The 20,190-nt window shown below is 37.4% G+C and overlaps 1 protein-coding gene across 2 annotated transcripts; it reads right to left on the bottom strand.

Annotated features, from left to right (window-relative positions):
- Positions 1–409: 409 nt before the first annotated feature.
- SWT1 (SWT1 RNA endoribonuclease homolog) lies at positions 410–20,122 on the bottom strand. 2 transcript variants are annotated; one of them, XM_085299689.1, is made up of 16 exons: positions 19,985–20,122; positions 19,073–19,146; positions 15,996–16,054; positions 13,758–14,514; positions 12,906–12,971; positions 12,727–12,783; positions 11,952–12,081; positions 11,721–11,822; positions 10,431–10,619; positions 9,724–9,817; positions 8,390–8,526; positions 7,340–7,488; positions 6,238–6,376; positions 4,937–5,082; positions 2,128–2,336; positions 410–617 (listed from the first exon to the last, which is right to left on the bottom strand). In XM_085299689.1, the coding sequence occupies exons 2-16, from the start codon at positions 19,136–19,138 to the stop codon at positions 485–487; spliced, it is 2,433 nt and encodes an 810-aa protein (XP_085155815.1). In that variant the 5' UTR covers positions 19,139–19,146; positions 19,985–20,122; the 3' UTR covers positions 410–484. The 2 variants fall into 2 exon arrangements, with proteins under 2 accessions (XP_085155815.1, XP_085155816.1); XM_085299690.1 differs by having other exon boundaries at positions 20,009–20,122.
- Positions 20,123–20,190: the final 68 nt, after the last annotated feature.

The raw sequence follows: 20,190 nt of genomic DNA, 5'->3' as shown, positions 1-20,190 counted from the left end.
AACTAAGATCCATACTTAAGAGCCCAGCCGATTCATCATGATCGTTACTGCTGCAATATAGGTTGTAACTCATGGAAAACACTCTAGAAATGGTAATAATGAAGTCTCAGAACTTTCTGACCTTTACTATACTGGAAATTTGCCCTAATTCCAGTAGACCTCACATTAAAGTGTTCTAAATTATTCTCAACTTATGCCATCACAGGTAATTCATTGGTCATCCAGGCCACAGCTTTGTTTGCACATGGGGCATATGCAAGTTGTTCATCATCAGATACTAGAAAACAAATTTTTTTACTGCAAGAAATCTGGATGTCTGCAGTAGTTTCTTATTCTTTTGTTCCCAAGAAATGCTTTTAAACAAAGGTGATTTTTTTTTTTTAACTGAAAAATTATGTAACTAAGCACACACAACAGATTATAGTTTGGTATGAAAAATTGTAACTTTTAAGTGACTTTTATGACTTAGGAATAGTTTAAGTGCTTACCTACGAATTCCTTCAAGAATATCATTCACAGCTGCTATCAGTTTTTGCAGACCTAAAAAAGCTTCTTCAAACGAAGACTTTGCAGTCACAGTTACTGTAGTAGGGTCCAACTTCTGGAAAATTTCAACACTAATATTGGAAAACAATGAAAAGTAGTTAAAAAATCCTCAAAATTCAGAAGATGCTCAATACATATTGAACACATTATATTCTGACAATTAAAAAAAGTCAAATACAAACCTATATTACAATCGTGTTATCCAAAACAGTATTAGAATACATAGTAGAAAGAAAAAGATGACTGATTATGCTCTACAAATGTAATTCTCCATTTAAAACTTTCCTTGGCAACTGTGTTCTGTATCAGTATTTCACCTCAGATTTTAGTATTATTTATCATTAAACTTTATCAGGTCGTGCATGAAGAGATAGATTCATTGTCAAGTAAACTCTGAGTAAACCTCTCCTAGAAGGGAAGAGCAGTTAGGCTGAAGAAGCAAAGTAAATTGCTTTCCATGCAGTTCCCAAGTTGTTTCATTATCCAGATTTAGCAGGACAAGCATGACACTTCTCCTACAATAGCCGCGTTGGGACCGTAAGTTGCATTGCAGCTACAAAGAATAATCTCCCCAGGTGGGAGGTAAGCAGTGCTTTGACGGCAGCAAGAGTGCGAAGTAAATGATCATTCTAAAATTTTATCCTTTTCTCACAGCAAGGTCCTTACCAGATGAGTGGAGCCAACAATTCAATTGAGTTTTCATTTAGAAGTGGTACATTTGAGAGAGTTTTTCTAACAAAACTGTTCAAAACCTATGTGCAACCTTTAAATGAAGGATTGACAAATACTAAGCAAACCAGTAAGAGAACCAAACACACTCACGGTTTTGGAAGCTGGTATGTAAGAACCATTCCATCATACACTGAGACTATTCTTCACTGGTGCAAATCTTTAGCTGACCTAAGTACTATCAAACCAGTTCCTAACCAGTTTCAATTCAGATTAATTTGCACTGGTGTAAGCCAAAAGGAGCTATCCTCTGACAGTATATTCAAATGTTAGTGTGGAAATGGCACTGGCAAACTATTAATCACTGCTTCTTAGACAGTTAAACACCGTCCTTAATAGAGTACCAAAAATGGAGTTCCTCTGTGCTTGAAGTAACACAAGTCCTTTCTTAAAAAAAAAAAAAAAAAAAAAAAAAAAAAAAAAAAAAAAAAAAAAAAAAAGATTAAAAGACTACAAAAAGAAAAGGCAATATTTACTCAGGTTTTATGTTGGCATCCAAGAGCCTGATGTTTCAATGATTTTCAAACAGATTTTTAAAAAATAAAAAACCTAAATGCAATGCTAACACAGCTTTTTTTTTTTTTATGCAACTTCAAATTTATTGGAGAAAGGAAATTCAACACTAGATTCTGTATCTAGATTTTAGAGTGAAGGATTCTCTTTAATAAGAAAACACGTCAATCTGTCACATCAAATCAAATAGGGACACAAAAATTAGTCTGAATTCTTTGCCAATCTTGATTAATTACTAATAGCTTCTTCTCTAGAATAAAAAAGCAAAAACACTTTCCAAAGTACATTAGTTTGAAAATAATGTGAAGTTAAGTTCTGAATTTCTTTAGCACACTGTACCTGTACAAGTTTATTGTATTCCATACACCTTCCAGGACTGACCAGATTTCCCGGTGTCTGTTTTCTTGAGCTTCCTGAGTACTTGGCTGTAACTTTTTTTCTTCACAATTTTGCTGAGTTGGGGTCATTGCCTCCATTTTTTCACATACAGCGTTTTCTGAAAGAACCATAGTATCTTCTGATACATCCTGTCCACTGTCTGATTTCACCTTATGAAACAGATTAATAAACAAACAATGAATGTATTCAGTTTGTGATATAAGAAAAGTTGAAAATTTTTAAATGTTTATTTTTTTTTCCTTTTAAAATAATGCTCAGAAAAGCAAGGCAGATCTCTTGTAGTTATAATCATCTTTGTTACAGTCTCTTTATATTAAGCATCTCACAATCTTTCACCAAGTCTTTCTTCTACAAATATTGGAATTTCTGCAAAGAGAAACTGAAGCAAAGGGAAGACTTACTCCAAAGCTTCACAAGCACGGTAAGCTGATAAAAACTAGAACTGCCTTCTCTCACACAGGAAAAAGGCAGTCTTGTTCTGTCCCATGACTGTTAGCACATTCCTGTGTAACAGCACAGAGTATTCATATGCACATGTGGTAAATTGGTTCAGGAAATTTCTCAGGGTTAAAACTGAAACTGGTCTGGCACAACTGAATCTGTGTTAAGTCAGCTCCTTGTAAAGTCAAATGCAACAGGACAAAGCAGGGAGCAGGACAGGATGGAAACAAGCTTTTGGACAAAAAACTGCTTGTTACGGCAGTATGGTTCCCGGAACTTTGGAGAAAGTGGCTGCATATAGCATATAAAGGAGTAGCACAGAACTGAATCAAAATTCACAAGCACAAGCTACCATYCTTCTTCTTCTTGAAATTTCTCGTCTTCCTTTCCCATTCAGCTTTCTGCAAAGCTGAAAAGAACTTTTCAGAGATATTCTGACCTGCATTTTTTTATGATATACAGAAATCACAAAATTGGTAAGGTGGGAAGGGACCTCTGGAGATCATTTAGTCCGACCTCCCCGCTCAGCAGGGTCACCTACAGCATGTTAGACAGGGTTGCATCCAGGCAAGCCTTGAAGATCTCCAGAGAACGAGACTCCACAACCTTTCTGGGCAACCTGGTCCAGTGCTCCGTCACCCTCACAGGGAAGAAATTCCCCCCCATGTTCAGCCAGAACTTCCTGTGCTTCAGTTTCTGCSCATTGCCTCTTGTCCTGTCACATGGRACAACTGAAAAGAGTCTGGCTTCGTCCCCTTGAYGCCCTCCCTTCAGGTACTTGTACATATTGATAAGATCCCCCTCAATCTTCTCTTCTCCAGGCTAAACAGGCCCAGCTCTCACAGCCGTKCCTCAAGAGGGCAGATGCTCCAGCCCTGTGATCATCTTTGTAGCCCTGCACTGGGCTCTCTCCAGTAGCTCCATGTCTCTCTTGGACTGGGGAGCCCACAACTGGATGCAGTACTCGAGATGAGGCCTCCCCAGGGCTGAGTAGAGGGGCAGGATCACCTACCTCCAMCTGCAGGCATTACTCTGCGTAATGCACACCAGGAGACCATCGGCCTTCCTGGCCACAAGGGCACATTGCYGGCTCATGGTCAACTTGTCACTCACCAGGTCTCCCAGGTCCCTCTCTGCAGAGCTGCTCTCCAGAAGGTCAGCCCCCAGCTTGTACTGGTGCCTGGGGTTATTTTTCCCKAGGTGCAGGACTCTGCACTTGCCCTTGTTGAACCTCAGGAGGTTCCTCTCCGCCCAGCTCTCCAGCCTGGCCAGGTCTCTCTGAATGGCAGCACAGCCCTCAGGTGTGTCAGCCCCTCCTCCCAGCTTGGGATCATCAGCAAACTTGCTGAGGAGGCACTCTGCCCCCTCATCCAGGTCACTGATGAAGTTGAACAGGATGGGACCCAGTACTGAGCCCTGGGGAGCTCCACCAGCCACAGGCCTCCAGCTAGACTCTGTGCCACTGATAACCACCCTCTGAGCTCTGCCTTTCAGCCAGTTCTCAATCCACCTCGCTGTCCACTCGTCTAACCCACGCTTCCTGAGCTTGCCTAGGAGGATGTTACGGGAGACAGTGTCAAAAGCCCTGCTGAAGTCAAGGTACACAATGCCCACCGCTCTCCCCTCATCTACCCAGCCAGTCATGCCATCATAGAAGGCTATCAGATTTCCCCTTGGTGAATGCAAATACTTTAAAAATACTTAAAAAAAAAAATTCATTCGTCTTCGCTATTCTCTTTTTTAAACTATTATGTATGGAATTAGGAATTAACATAAACCAAGACACTAAAATTTCTTCCACAGCATCTCAGACAYGAGCCAGAAGTAAAAGCATACTTTTCAGAACACAAACAATATCGGGGCACTCCCTATTAAATATCATGAAGCACACGATATATGCAAGCCTATTCTCCATATATAGGAATAGAGCTACCAAGGCAATAAAAGCTGAAATAATATACCTAGAAATAGTAATATCAGACCAACAGGACGCACGCAGTAGAAAACTAGTATCAACCACACTTTGCCTGAAAACAGCTAAATAATGTTTTTCAGTCACTTTCCCGATACTAACATATTTATGAGAAAAACACCTAGCAAGTATATTCATAAAGACAAATGTTTGCTACGCACAAAAAAACCCTCAAGATTGGCACCTATTCATTTTGAAAGTACTTTTCCAACAGCACTTCCTGCAATAATTTGTTGAACTTACAGGAATAATTTAGAAATCTAAGTCAAGTTCGTAATATGAACATGGAACAACTATAAGAACATGTTGGTGAACAGATATTGAAGTTCCCCTTACCTCTGAAAGTGTTTGGTGGAGCTTACTGACTTCAGCATAAGCCTGAGGAAGCACACCATTATAGTCTGACCTTGAACTGAAAGCATGCAACAGTTTTTTGGATTCCTGGAGCAACATACCAGCTGTTGAGGAGTCAACTGTTTGAGCTGRTATTTAAACATTAAGAGAAAGATGAGAAATAAAAAAATTTAGATATGCTAGGAGTGATCAATCTTAAGAGACAAATTTAATATTCAAGTATCTGAATTAACTGAAGCATATAAAGAGTCTTGAAAATGCTTCAAAACCATTAGATAAAACAGTCTCTACAGAAATACTAACAACACTGTGTAGGGTTCAGTCTTGTGCTTTTTAATCAAGTATCCCCAATGCATCCAGGATCTGGCAAGAGGCTCAACGGACATATCTAATATATTCCTGCAGAACAATATCCCAAAACAACGGCATTTGCTAAAGTAAATTTTTTTTTTAAAAAAATCTCTAAATAAATGAAAGACTTCCTTCTTTTTGAAAACAAGTCTACCTGCCTACAGCCACCACCTTTGGTAGACTTTGCTTCTCCACAATTTATTTGACAAATGCAGGTCAACCGATGAACTGAATAACTACATCTAATGTGGTAGCAAATGGGGAAGAAGATTTGCTTTTTAAAAATAGTTCAGAGGCTTTGGTGACTATTATTAAATGTTCATTAAAACACCTTTCACTTGACATTTTTTGATATAAAGATGTGTGAAAGAAAATTCTTAAATGGCCAGGTATCCATATCTTAGATTTTAGTGTTTTTGTTAAAAAAGTAGAAAAATATTGAAGAAAAAGCAGAATATTGAAGTACAAAAAAAAAGAGAAATGTTTCAGAAACCATTCACTTGATTTTTGTAAGCCATATTTAGACTATCTGGGGCCAAAGGCTAGACAGACTTGATCATCGTTCAACCTTCTTACTTTTTTTCCTTTTTTCCCCTCCATTTGTTAAGTTATTCACTTACAATTCAGTTTCASTTCATTCCTGGCTCTAAACACAGAAACAGTATTGTGATTTTTTCACCTTTTKGGGGGACAAATTGTGGATACATACAAAAATAGGGGTAATGTTGTTCAAGATATGGCTCCTGTTTGATCATCTCAAATTAAAAAAAAAAATAAAAGGGTAGAAAAGGATGGACTACAATATTATTTAAACATACAGAGTACATAGCTTTTCACAATGTCTACTTCTGGAACGAGAAAAGTAGAATAGCAAGTTTATTTGTAAACATACAAACAATTACAACTTGACAAAAATTCTCCGAGATTCTTACCTGTACAGAGGTGTTTATAGAGATATTCAATGGTTGCAAGTAAACTCCTTGGCACAACATAACCAAAAACAGCCACCCAGTGTTTTTTATAACACTGCAGCAAGCTTGCTAATGTCCACGGTGGCTTCAGATACAGTATCTGAAAAACAGTATGCTTAAAAATGTGAAGCTTTATTTTCATACACACATATTCCTACACACTTTACACTTGCTCTGTGTTTTACTGGAGTATTTATTTTCTGTTAACAATACTAAAGTGTGGTTGTCTGGAGATTCTGATAATGTATGATTATTTCTGAGGCAAGTAGTTCCATCACAAATAAATTAACAATTTTATCTATATAGTATCTCTCCCATTAGAACAGACATTTTTAGAAGTGCTTGCAACAACCGTGCCTCAATATTATATAGAACTTTACGGAGGACATATTTACTATGCAGAAGCAAAATTTAGAAGGTCAACAGAAATGCAGACCAGACTAATGCAATAATTTCAAGAAAGTGATCGTTTTCAAAGTTTACCTTGCAAATGAAATAATACAGCAATTATCTTCAATAATTGTCAAAAATATAAATTATAGGATATCCTCAAAATCCTTTTAGTTTAAATCAAAGCACAGAAAAAAGTTAGCTATTTCTAACCTTTTCCACAATTTTCCCTGCACATTTTGAGTATGCATATTTTCAGTAACTTGTTACTTTACAGAAAAATGGTAATAATTGCTTCCTAACACAACATTCTTAAATAAAGTTAAATCAATAGTAGCAAAATGTTTCAAGTTCTCCAGTACTTAAGTGCATTAACCACACTWGAAAAGTGTAAGTCTAGATGTAATGTAATGTAATTAATACAGAGAGTTCTGAAAATTCACACTGAACTGCTGGCATTTTAAAATTTGTATTACTAAAACACTGCACTGTCATTGCTAGTCAAAGACAATCTTGTTATAAAACAAAGACATACAACTGAACACTATGCTATGTTAGTGAACTACATGACTACACTGTTTGGCTTAGCACAGGTATTAACAGCATAAAAACACCAAGGCCACTTAAACCTCTTAATATTTGAAATACCAAACAAGACAACATAAGTAATCACCTCCATCCACAGGTTTCCAAACGCAATTTTCATTTCAGTCTCCAAAATACACGATAAAGCTTCTCCTAAATTCTTTTCAAGGTCTAGAAGCATACTTGGGAATTGAGCAGTAAGACTAGCAGCTCCTTCTGTTTTCTGGAATTCTGTATCTGTCAAATCAATGGCAATAAAAAATATTTATTGCAACTGTTTTCTATATCTAATTTATGTTGGCACTACACAAATTACTTGTTCCTATAAATAAAAGGAAAGACAGAGCACATTTCTACATTATGTTATAAAGCAGATGGGCTACRTCTAATTAGGTTTCAAGTATTTCTAGTTATACCCACTTGTACTGTGAGTATTTTTAATTATGAGCTGCTAACCAAGAAGATCTGATTTCCCTAGAGCATTATTCATTTGTGATCTTACTCTACATTTCTTCATTCCCTTTAAATAACTTAGATTATATACAGCCAGTGGGATTATTAGCAAGTATAATGAAATCACTTCTTACACCTGTTTAATACAAACAGCTATACTTGCATCTTTAGAAACACAGACAGACAACCCAAAAATCAAGTTTTACTGTTTGAGATGCCAATAAAGCTATCATTATAAAACACAAAGGAGTGGTCTTAGCATACAAAATTTGGCAACTAATAAGAGTGACTAATAAGAATGACACCCAAACTGTTTCAAGCAAAATCTTTTTCCACTTTAAAGATGCTGAGGACACCTTCTCTTAAATGGCTATACATACACAGGAGATTCATGCCGTGCTTTTCTGTAAACAAAAATATGTAAAATTCTAGGACATTCAAATATTAACAGACATGTTTTAATAAAGGTCTCCACTTTCACAAGAACCCTTACCTCTGAAAACAGAAAAGCTGCTCCAAACACAAAGCATACCTAAGGATTCAAAGTATATGAAAACAGAAGTAATAATGGGGACCATTTCCCCTCCCTTACATTGATTGCTATGTATTTTTTTTATACACACACACACACACACATACATATATGTGCTGGCTTTTGAGACATGTGCCCATTAAACAAACTTACCACATTTTGACTGTTGCAGGTCCACGCAGTTCTGGGGCCTGTTTATTTTCAGATTTTGTAGAGCAGTAACCAAGTCTGCTTTGCAGAATGCCTTTACCTCACTCACAATGGCTTTATTGCATAAATTTTTATCATCCCTAGAAGAAAGTCAACTTTACTTAATTATTTAATATGTAACTAAGTTACATATTAAGTAATGCACTGAAAATTTTGTCTTCAGTAAGCTTACTTTGTGAGCTTCATTACATGCAAAGTTTTCTTTCTCAAGCAATTAGAATCAGTTCAAAAAAACAGACTAGAAAATTAACCAAAACAGCTATTATGAAAAATATAAAAACACACTAAAAAAACATACTCTAGGCTTGCTTTAAGAAAAAAAAACAACTATAAATACTAAGTAACAATGTCTAGCTGCTAAGGTCTTAGGGTGCAAATGAGGCATTATCAGTAAGTAGTATCTTCTTAGACTGACATTACAAAACCTATTTTTAATGTCTACTGGCCAAATCATTGTCACAGATGCTGCTCTGAGTCATGTACCACTCCAGTAGACCTACTACAAACGCACAGTACAAAGCCGGATTCTAATACTATCTACAAAGTCCAGGTGCTTATGTTGATGTAGAAAGGACAAAGGGATTTTAAGATGAAGAACACTTAAGTCACCTCCTGCTCTATTTTCAGAGAAATACAACACCATTATGCACTACCATGCCCATTCTGGAATTGTGATCCACTTACCAAAATAGTACTGGAAATGTTTTTTTAGCAAAGACTGAATAAAGCTGTTCACAGTCAGGGAATGTTAGTCCTTTAAAAACTAGCTTCAGATGCCTTGTATTAAATCAGGAATCAACCCTCAAAAGTCAACTTCCATTCTCACAAAACAGGAGGGTGGCAAATCTATCTCTACCTTCCTTCCTCCTAAGATTAGGAATCATCAATGTTTATCTCTCCCCCCAAACAAGWGGGCAGAAACCAAATACCTAACTGGATTTCAACCATTAATACAATTACTTTTTCAATTTCATAACTCCAATAATTTTTAAATAATAAATTGGAATACAATCCAAGAAAACTATCCTTTAAAAGTTTTAAAACTGAAGCTCAAATAAATTTAATTCTACTTCAGGCCTCACGCACAGGAAGTTGATTAAGTCTACAATCTTTACGTTCTATTACAACCTTCTACTCTCAGTTTTAAGAGGGCGACTGCCTCTCAAAAAGCGTAYTTTGGGAATGCTCTTCATTTTAAGATAAGATGTGAAAATGTCATGTTTGGCAGAAGACTACCTTATACTTCATAACAGATCTAGAAACACACGGGAACTCACGTGCAAAGTATGACARCAGCTTGAGGAAAGAGGTTCTGATACTGCAGACAACATTGTAAAACACGATCATCATTGTTCTCGTCACTCAGGCCATCTGCAAGTTTAGTTAAGACAGTGCTGACATGTTCAGAAGCAACCCAGMAGAAGAAATACTTTAGCGCTGTCACGGTACTGTCTTTAGATGCAGCAGTCCTCAAGTAAGGACAGAAAAGTGTAATCCAACCACCAATCTGAGCTTTGAATTCTTAAGTACTACTCTACTCAGAAATGCTATTATTTTGCTGGAAAAATTCTGGTGAGCCACATATGAATCTCGGGTAACGTTATGCTTCTGACTACAAAGTCAAAACGCAAAAAAGCAAAAACACACAACATATCCGCAGCCTTCCGCAGCCTACAGATGAAGAGGAAGTAGCTAGGAGAATTTAGACTAAGTAATGCCCTACTTACCTATTCAACTGATGCAGCTCAAACTGAGAAACAATCAATTAAGCAACAGTGAACAAAGCACTAATTTGAAGACAGTATTTGCATACTAAAGCCCTGGATATGTTCTGAAGTCTGCTGTAAACTATTAGCCAATTTTAAGAAGCAAACTACAAAGAGTGATGGATGTATCAAACTCAAAATGTAGCACTAGGGTTCAAGCTAAGCCAACCGCAAGGAYGAGAGTTGCATCCAAAGCAGATGGACTGTGCATATCTTACATATTTTCTGAGAAGCAAGCTGCATGGATTGCCCCCACAACTTTGAATCTTGGTTTTTAAGACATGTGTAGATGAACTGCACTGCAGGGATAGCTTTGTCTCGAACATGCTGTAACATTTTCCCCTTCTTCAAGTTGTCTAGTTCTTGTAAAACAACCCAGGGAATTATCAATGCGAGCCTGCCAACACCTTTTATGGAGGAGGAAAAAAAAAAAAAAAAAAAAAAAAAAGGGAGAAAAAAAAAAAAAAAAAAAAAAAAAAAGGAATAACCAATTCTGATCAGAATACTTTGTTAATTGCTGTAAACATACTTTATAATATTACTACACAGAGTTGTCATTCTGTCACACATGCTACAAGATGCTAAACCAACATGACAGTAGTACAAAAAACAGGATGATGATACCTGAATGACTACTACAGTCACTATGCAAAATCAGCCATTAACTGAAGTGAGCAATGGTTTGTGCTAATTGCCAGTCAGTATTCTTTTGTGAGGAATAGGAAGAATTGATACTGAATCAAGGTTTCATTCATTAGAATTTCTATGAATATGTACAATTTGAACTTCAAAACTCTTATAAATTCTAATTTACTGTGTTTTTCATTTAATAGTTCTGTTTTATCGGTCCATCCAAGACAAACACTTAACTTGTTTTCTTTCCCACTCACATGGCAAAGATACAATTCAGAAAAATATACACCAACATCCACTTGTTTTAGAGTAAATAGGGCAGGAGTTAGCAACCTTTTGAACTTTTTGTAAAGAAATCTGGTGCAGGACCAGAAATTGGGAGGAGTGATATCCTAAGAACTCGCATCTGAGAGAGACAGCAACTCCCAGTTTAAACAATTTAACACCATGCCTAATTTARGAAAGAAAAATACAGTCTGACACATCCTTGAGAACTACTGGGACCCTTGTTAAGGTCATTTACCTAGTTGTCCTGGTAGATCTGTTAACTAGTTGAAAACATCAAAGCACCACAAGTATTCTGATAGATTCCATATATGTCTACCACCAACCAACACACAGGATCCCAATCCAGCTAACAGCAATTATCTAAAAACTTTGCAACATATCAAAAACAAACATTAACACCAGGCTTTGCAACCAGAATTCCAGAGGAATTGCTCACACATTTCATGAATTCTATGACCTTCACCAAAACAGAAACAAGCAGTGGCTGACAGCTTATCAGGTTTTAAGTGCTTTGTGATTTCCAGAAAGTTCTTACAATCATCCATTCTTTCTACAATTTCCCTAGCGCTCACTGTGTATTCACATACCTGGTATATCTTCAGATTTCAGGGACCTCACAAACTCAAGGTGACTAATCATAATATTTGTGTCAATCACCACTAATATGTTCAGACCAGAAGTAGAAGCCTCTAGAGATAAAGGGAAAAAAAGGAAAAAAATGTTGCAAAAAGATGTATTGTGTACTACCTGTTCAGGTCAGTACCTGATTGTAATGACTGGTTTAAGTAGAAACCGAAGAGTATCAGATCAAGACATACCAGCTGAAATACTTAAATCCTGTTCTGGGAGATCTATTTCCATGCTTGTAAGCTCTCCACAAGTCTGTACTACAGACAGCACCATCCTTTTTTCAAGGCGAGCAACATGCAAATCTTCTACTATTTGCATCTACAACATTAAGGAAAAAAGTACGTACAAAAATAATTATATACAAGTAATCTCTTTAGAAGTACGTCCGAAGAAGATTCTTTTGCATTAGTGCTGTTAAAATTGACTAAATGAAAATGTGAAAAAATTTATTTTAGAAATAAAGCATGAAAAATAGTAAGTTAGTACAGCAAGCTTAAAGCCACAAGAATCACCTACACGACCTCCACTGTAAAAATAATAAAAAAAAAAGTTTAAAATATGTAAAGATTTGTGACATTTCTGCCTAACACATGAAAACTTAATTCCATTTCTTGCTACATAGACTGGAAGAATCTTGCCAACTGTTCCTGAAAAAATACAGCTTGCTTTCTCTCCTGACAAATTAGAAGTTGGAATATGAGATAGGCAGCATACACAAGCAACTATGAAGGACACCTCCTTTGCAAAGAGAAAGGCAAACTTTCTATTTCACAAGGTTCCTGATTAGCAGTACTTTACCAAGTCTGTTTAGTATTTGAAAAATGCTCCACACACTTATAAGTACAGATCATACACCAATAAATACAGAACATCAGGAAAGGACATGGAATTGTCCAACTACAGGAACTCAGTGCCGTAAGTTTTTAATATAACTAAGAAGGGTTAAGTTAGAGCATTACTAACCTCTTGGTCTGATTCTGGGCTCTGACTGCCTTGATGGGATGGAAAAGCTTCAAAATTCTGTGGAAAGAATTAAAATATCATACCAACAATATAAAACATCAAGGACTGCGGAACAAGTGATCCTCAAGTCAAGAGTCTGAGGATACAGCTGTTTAGTGGAGAACAAGTATATCACCAACCTTTTGGGTAGACTTCATGTTCTCACTGCCTTGGTAGGAGTCAGATGTGTACGGGACCTCAACAGTCTAGAAACAATAATGGTAACAGAAATAGGACACTAAGACTCTCCTAGAGTGCTTATTAGAAAACACTGAATATTCACAAACAAAAATAAATAGGTAACATAGTATTTTTGATAATCATGATAAAGTACATGACTAGCAATTTTATCTCTACAGTATCACTAGAGACAGCAGGCAAGTTGAAAACAAACAACAAACAAAAAAGAGAAAAGAAACAACAATGCTCAAAATAAAATTTATATGTAAATATAAATGCAGAGATAAATATAAGTTAGAACTCACATACAAACTGATCACAGCTAACTATGAATTTATGCAGGAAGTGACTTTATTCAGTCCTAGATCTACAATAACATGTTCTGTTGCCATCACCCTGCTGGTGAAAGCACACCTATTTTGCTGAGAGTGGAGTTTTTGCTGGTCAGTCTATGTAATTAAAATGATTTCATGGCCATGACAGAACCAAAAAAAAAACAACCCCGAAACAACTCCCCCACACTCACACTTGACATATCTAAATTGAAATACTCTACACCTCTGTCAGTAAGGTAAAGCTATGCAGTAAGCATATGTGCAGCTTGTGATATGCAAGACCGTTATTCTTCTCATTTGTGTGACTACTCAGCAGAGAAACATTTTAATGTCATTTAGGTTAGGATCAGAAAAATCCACCCATTTGAACTCTGTAAGAAGATACAAACAGGCCATTTATATAAAAGCAGATTGCCATAAAGAAACTAGCCTGAAACATACATCTGCACAATAATAAAATAATCAGGTTCTCATTACCCGCTTAAAACGTAAAGCTGCAGCTTCAAAGCACCCTCCATCAGTCCGTGTATTACCAGCAGCTTTATCAGAATCAATGTCTTGTTTTTTCTCTTTACGATAGTCCCATTGTTTAGGTGTTTCAGTTGAATAGTAAGATGGTGTATGTTTAGTAATACGTTGATTTTTCTTAGAAAACTCCTTATATCCTCCTTCATCCTCCTTATCACAAGTCCTAGATAACATATGTGATTTTTTAGTGGAAGATGTATCATCATTTACAGTCTCTATAGAGGTGATAGATGTCTTTTTCTGAGTTCTAACGTCTTCACTCCATTTTTTGGACCCATTTGATGCTCTACATGGGACCTGTGAATTGCATGCAGCAGACTTAAACTTCTCCAACATGGTTTGTTCAGCTTTTGCTTTTAGTTTGCAGAACTCAGCCTTCTCTCTCTTCTTTTTCAACACCTTGTCCTTCTGGACTGCAAAGCTATGCCAGAACCTTTTTCCTTCTGTTCCATCAGAACGATGACCTTTGTTACGACTTTCTCTACTAGTAGTTACCACATCAGTGGTGCTTGTACTTTTTCCATGTTTAATCTCTTTAGGTTTAAATTGTATAACTATTCTCTTTCGCTTGTCAGTTGGGATTGAAAAACTGTCTGTGGTCTTACTTCTGTTTGGAGATTTTCCTTGGGACCTTCTATCAACACCACGAGAAATATCAGAACTTTGGTCTKTTTTCTTCTCTTGCATACCTTTCTCTATTTTGAATCTATAAAAATGTTACAGAGAAAGATACATTATATATAGATAATTAACACAGATAATGAAATAGAACAAAAACAAGAGAGCTTGCACTTGATTTAGCTGTTTACAGCTAAGTATTTATGAGTACTGATTTGGAACATCCTTTACGCATTAGGAACTTTTGGCAACATCTGTCCTTTAAGATAGTCTGATACCCCATTCTTAGTACTTACAGTTTTACTAGCTGTACAACTATTTTTACGTCAATCTACTAGCTTGAGAAAAAGCTTTTTCTGCGTTTTACTAGCTATTAGCTTGAGAGGTCCTTGACTACAGTGTAGTTCCATCTTACTGCACAGGTGAGTTAAGAGCATTTTAATGAAATTTGTGAGCTGTGCCAAACTTTACTAAAATTCAAGTAGCAGTTAGGTTTTGGCAGCACAGTGCCAAAAACTGAATGACTCTCAAATGACAGAGAATAAACAGACCAGGGAACTCAGAAAAGGAATGATTGAGGGGATATAGCAACATTCAACAAAAATGATAAACGATGCAAAAAGTTGTGAATAAGGAAGTATTTCCTACAAGAGCAGAGAAAGTACTTAATAGATTTATCATACACTAGGTTTAAAATATTTGAAGAAAGTTTCTCCCCTACTCTATCATAGCATTACCAAACATGTTGGGGAAGGAAAAGCCATTTAACGAACTTGCATATAACAGGTCATAACTTAAATACACCTCTGTCTTTGGAGGCTGAACTGATTGCCGGAAGCTGAAAGGGTTTGCAACAGGAAAAGCCATTTATACTTGTCTTGTTTCATATATTCCTTCCCATACAGCCATTTCTGACCACTGCCAGTAATACACTGCAGCTAAATATCCTGTGATTTACAACCCAATGAGGCAGAAACTGCTGTGAGATTTTGTCATGATTAGGAAGCAATCCAAGGGTCTACTATCTCAGAGCTCATGAGATCTTTTTTTTTTTTTTTACTTTATATTATTAAGTTTTCAAACACTGTTTACATTTTCTACGGTTAAGATGAAAAGCTGTGTTATCCTTCGCCTAGGAACAACTACTTCAAACAGCAGGAGAAATCAAGGCTTTAGGGACTACAGAAATCGATTAAAGACACTAATTTCACTGCAGCCTATGTTTTGACAACAGAATACGTGCAATATGCAATACTGAAAAATGTAATGTTCAAGATGCAGAAGAAAACTTCATCTTTTTATGATAGCTATGTTGGACATCATTTGTCCATTACGTGAAGTGCAGCAACATAAGAGTTAGAAAAGTTTTAGGACTATTTTTTCAACTACTGTCTCAAACTGACCAGCCTAGATAGGATCTACTCATTAATGTAATACAAACACATCATCTGTTAGAAGTCCATATTCTATTTGGTGAAAAAGTCAAGTGAAATCCACACATTCAATCACTTAATCATCTACTATCTAGTTTTTTTAGTAGTGACATTTAACGACGAAGTAAGAATTTACCTCTGAAATTCTGTTTCTCCTTTCATAGTATGGTTATAAGATCGTGCATCTTCAGAGTTCTGAAAGAAGAGAAAAACCCCAAGGGCTTGTATAGGAAACTGCAGTAAAATAAAATCTTTGTAATATGGAACAAGCTATTATCTCTTACTGGATTTACTATGACTTTGAGCAAGTTAACCTTTAAAAACAGTAGCTGCATACCTCATCATAATTCTGTATTTAGATTTTGTTATATTTAAGAAGCACAAGATGGAAAAATGACTGGTGTGCAAACCTGAATTATAAATAGAAGAAACTTGACTAAGCAAACACATTCAGGATTCAAGTGTTTCATATATTCTAGAAATTAACCACACTGTACAATTATAGATTTTTGTATATTTACAAAATTTGCTAGGAAGAAGAAAGTTACCTGGAGACTGCTCCACCTAGCCCCAAAGAGCAGATATTTCTATGGGAAGTTTGTGCAGATGAGATGCGTTCTAATTCTGGCCAGATTTACTAATCAGGGCCAGCAGTATGAAACCACAATTAAACAGGCCTGGTTAACAGTAAGGATAGTCTCCGAACAAAGGTCACAAACAGTGCTAGTTTAGAAGGTAGTTTTAACATTGCTTGGCATTATCTGCATTGCAAGCCGAGTCACATTAGAAAGCACTTAATTAAAAACAAAAGGGTTGCAGAAACCTCTGAAGTCTTAATGAAACTAAGGAAATCTAGAGAACTTCTAATTGTGGTTGGTTCTTTTACAGTAGCACAAACAGTGGAATCTTAATGTAAGAGGCTGTTTGAGGCTGCTGTCACTAAGAATTTTGTCATGCAACTTGCTGCAGGAAGAACTGCTCAATTCACATAATTTAAATCAAACCAGGAGTCAAAGTTTACTGTTTTATTAACAGCATGTAATTAACTGGCAATCAATGAACTACACATTCAGGATCAACATCAGCAGTACAACAGAAAACACCGTATGAGGCAATTAAAAAATGTTAATAAACACCTGTTACCAAAAGTTCTCATCTCAGATACATAAATGACACACATTGCACATCCACTCCTTCATAGGCAGTGTGGATTACAAGCATACATTCCCTACTCTGGAAGTACTGGTTCCGCTGTCTACACACACACATCATGCTGAAAATGCAGGTACTCAAGCCTTGCACCTGCCCGCTAAGCACATGCCATTTCCTGTACAACCCAGTATCAGACGCTGCTGACAGAGATCCCCATGAGATTGTATACGCACGCCTGAGCTGCAGGCACCCCCTTGTGCACCCTGTAATGTCAGCCCTCCAGCTGGAGGGGCAAGCTCGTAACGCGGAGGATACCCCATTAGGCCTGGCTGGGGTTTGTGAAGCTGGTGGGATGACTTCTGGCAGYGTCAAGCCCAGTTAACTGCTGCTCTATTACTACTTTCTCACTCCAAAGACCTCTCCCCACAAAACCACAAGTTTCCATGTTGTTTTTATATTTCTTTTCACGCTAGCCCCTTATTTTCTTAGAAGTCTCTTGGTAATTCCCTAGCTATTACTCGGTTTCATCATCTTAAGCAAACTGTCATTGTTACCTTCCTCTTAGCATTATCAGTTCTTGGGTAAATATTATCTTCAAACAGACTGTTTTGGGCATTCTATTCTCATGCAGAGTTTACACTCACATGCCTGTATCATCTGTTTTTTTCTAGGCCACATTGTCAAAAAGTGGCTGTGCAGATACCCCAGATAGCTCTGTTTAAAGCTGTTCTAATTTATATTGCGATAAATATCCTTTCACTCAGGAGGCATATGCCAAGCATTATTTCTGCTAAAAGTCAACAGATATGAAAATTTTTGTCATGTTTACACCACAAAAATCAATCATGCTTAAACATGACTCTAGATAAATGGCTTACTTAAACCCATGTAAGCAGAAGACACCTCTTATCCATACTGTAGAAGATGCACGTACTACTTTTCGGAAGTTTCTCATCATTGTGCTATTAATAGTTAAGTTTTCCACTGTTGCTTGAGCCAGCGAATATCTGCCTACAGCAATACCTATTTTTGTTCTAAACAGATTGAAGTCATGTAACAGTTAAAACCCACTATTCTTTGAACTGGTATAGCCATTAGCAGTGGTGATATAGCTACAGTATGAGGTTTTAAGCTAAGTCCTTACCATTTTCACTATAGAAACATATAAAAATCAAAGCCTTAGAACAAGTCAATGTTAAAAGAGATAAATGGAATAAGGAATTCAGAAGGAAAAAATAAATAGTTACAAATATTTGTACATTTCTACATGAGCGAAGGGCTAGCAAGGGCATACTCTCCTCATGTTCACCTACAGACACTTCCAAACATTTTTCTGAAGCATTTATAAGACAACTAAAAACTCTCTTATTTCATATATACTTTACAAAATTGATGGGAAAAATCTAGCAAACTGAAATGTGGATTTTTTTTTTTTTTACTAATTTACTGACTATGTATTACATAACTGTTATGAAATAACTTTCCAGAAGGGTATAGGAACAATAAAAATAGTCAAAGGAATGGGAAATTATTTTGACTACGTACATGACCAAAAAGATTATCACTTTGGTTGAATCTGCATTTTACAAGTCATTCAGTAGAATTTTACTCATTACATGTGGATACATACAGGAATATACTAAGAATCTACATTAATTTTGGTCATTGATTTATATCTCATTGGTTAAGAGGACATATTTTCTTGAGAGCCATTGCTAAAACATTGCAAAGTATAATTTGGGCTTAATCAGAAAATAATGTGATCCAAGATGAAGAGCAACCCAGGAAGACAGCAGTGGTTTTGGTAACTTTTTCTGAGCTCAGCTTTTCTGGTCCAGAAGATATGCTTAAAAAAAAATCTAATAATTTCTGATACCCATGGCCTTTGGAGGGAAGAGGAAACAGAAGCCAGTTATCCGGCTGGAACTTCTAGTTATCTGACTAACTCAATCCTCTTGCTGTCTTTTGATTCATCTTTCTGTCACAAAACTGCTAAACAGTTCATGCTCTCCTCTTGAATATGGGATTTTGGTTTTATAAAAATTATACAGTTCTTCCTACTTTATCATCCCGGCCATCCAAATTGTCCTCTTTTTCACTTAATTTCTTCAGTTTCTTTTTAGACATCTTCAAACCTAGGAAAAATAGTGTTATCATTATTATTTATTTTGAATTTTATTTCCATCTGGCATTAAATTAATTTCTTAAATGCATAAAGAAAGAAAACAATTTTCCTCTTGTTTTCACATTACAGAACAACCACACGAGACTTAAGAAAGCTGAGTATTCACATCTCACTAATAGACTAACTTCATAGAAGAAAATAGGGTAGTTTTATTTACCTTCTGCCCCAGACATGCATTTTGTGCCAGCAAATACACAAGACCGACAAACATCTTTTAATGGCGTGTCACCTAACTGTGGAGCTTTAAAGCAATTCCAGTGATATGACTCACGCCTCAGGTTCACCCCCCCCCTCCACTGGCCATATTCAGGTCATCGTGAGACGACATAAAAGCTACACCATCCTCCACTTAATTTAAGTTCAGCGAACACATAAGAACAGCTGTGAGCTCCTCAAAATTTAAGATTGAGAAAGTTTAACCAGAGGGTCACAAAGCTTCGAGGTTCATTTCCAAAGCACAGGTGAACCATGTAAACAGTTAAGCTATAGAAGCAGCTCAGCCAAAAAGAGAGAGACTTCAGGAAAGAAGAGCAAACCTAAGTAAGGCTCTTTGAGCCACTCTTCAACACGGACGAGTTAAGCAACTGAAAGACAAGCTCCAACTCCCCCCACAAAGGCGCAACAGCCTCCCGCCTGCAGCCCCGCGCACCAGGAAGCGCCGGGTGAGCCTCCGGGCCCTTCAGGGCGCAAGACCCTCTCCCAGCACCCCGAGGGCAGCCGCCAGCGCAGGCCCCCACCCTCCTCCCCTCCCCGGCTGCCGGGCGCGGGGGCGCCCCCGCCTCACACGCCCCCACCGAGGCCGCGCCGGGCACCTCAGGAGGAAACTGCAGGCCGAGGACCGCCGCCGGACCCGCGACCTCCCCGCGAGGCGGCGGCGCGGCACCGGGAAATGCCCCTTCGCCGCCGCCCAGCGAGCCCCGGCCGGCGCCTCCCCGGCGCAGGGCACCCTGGGAGCTGGAGTCCTCGCAGCACGGCGGCCTCGCCCCGCGGCGCT

This window comes from Rhea americana, unplaced genomic scaffold (genome assembly GCF_003343005.1).
Source record: "Rhea americana isolate MKP2758 unplaced genomic scaffold, rheAme1 scaffold_151, whole genome shotgun sequence".
NCBI lineage: Eukaryota > Metazoa > Chordata > Aves > Rheiformes > Rheidae > Rhea > Rhea americana.
Note: the sequence above shows the minus strand (reverse complement) of the source record. Positions and strands in the feature narration are given on the sequence as shown.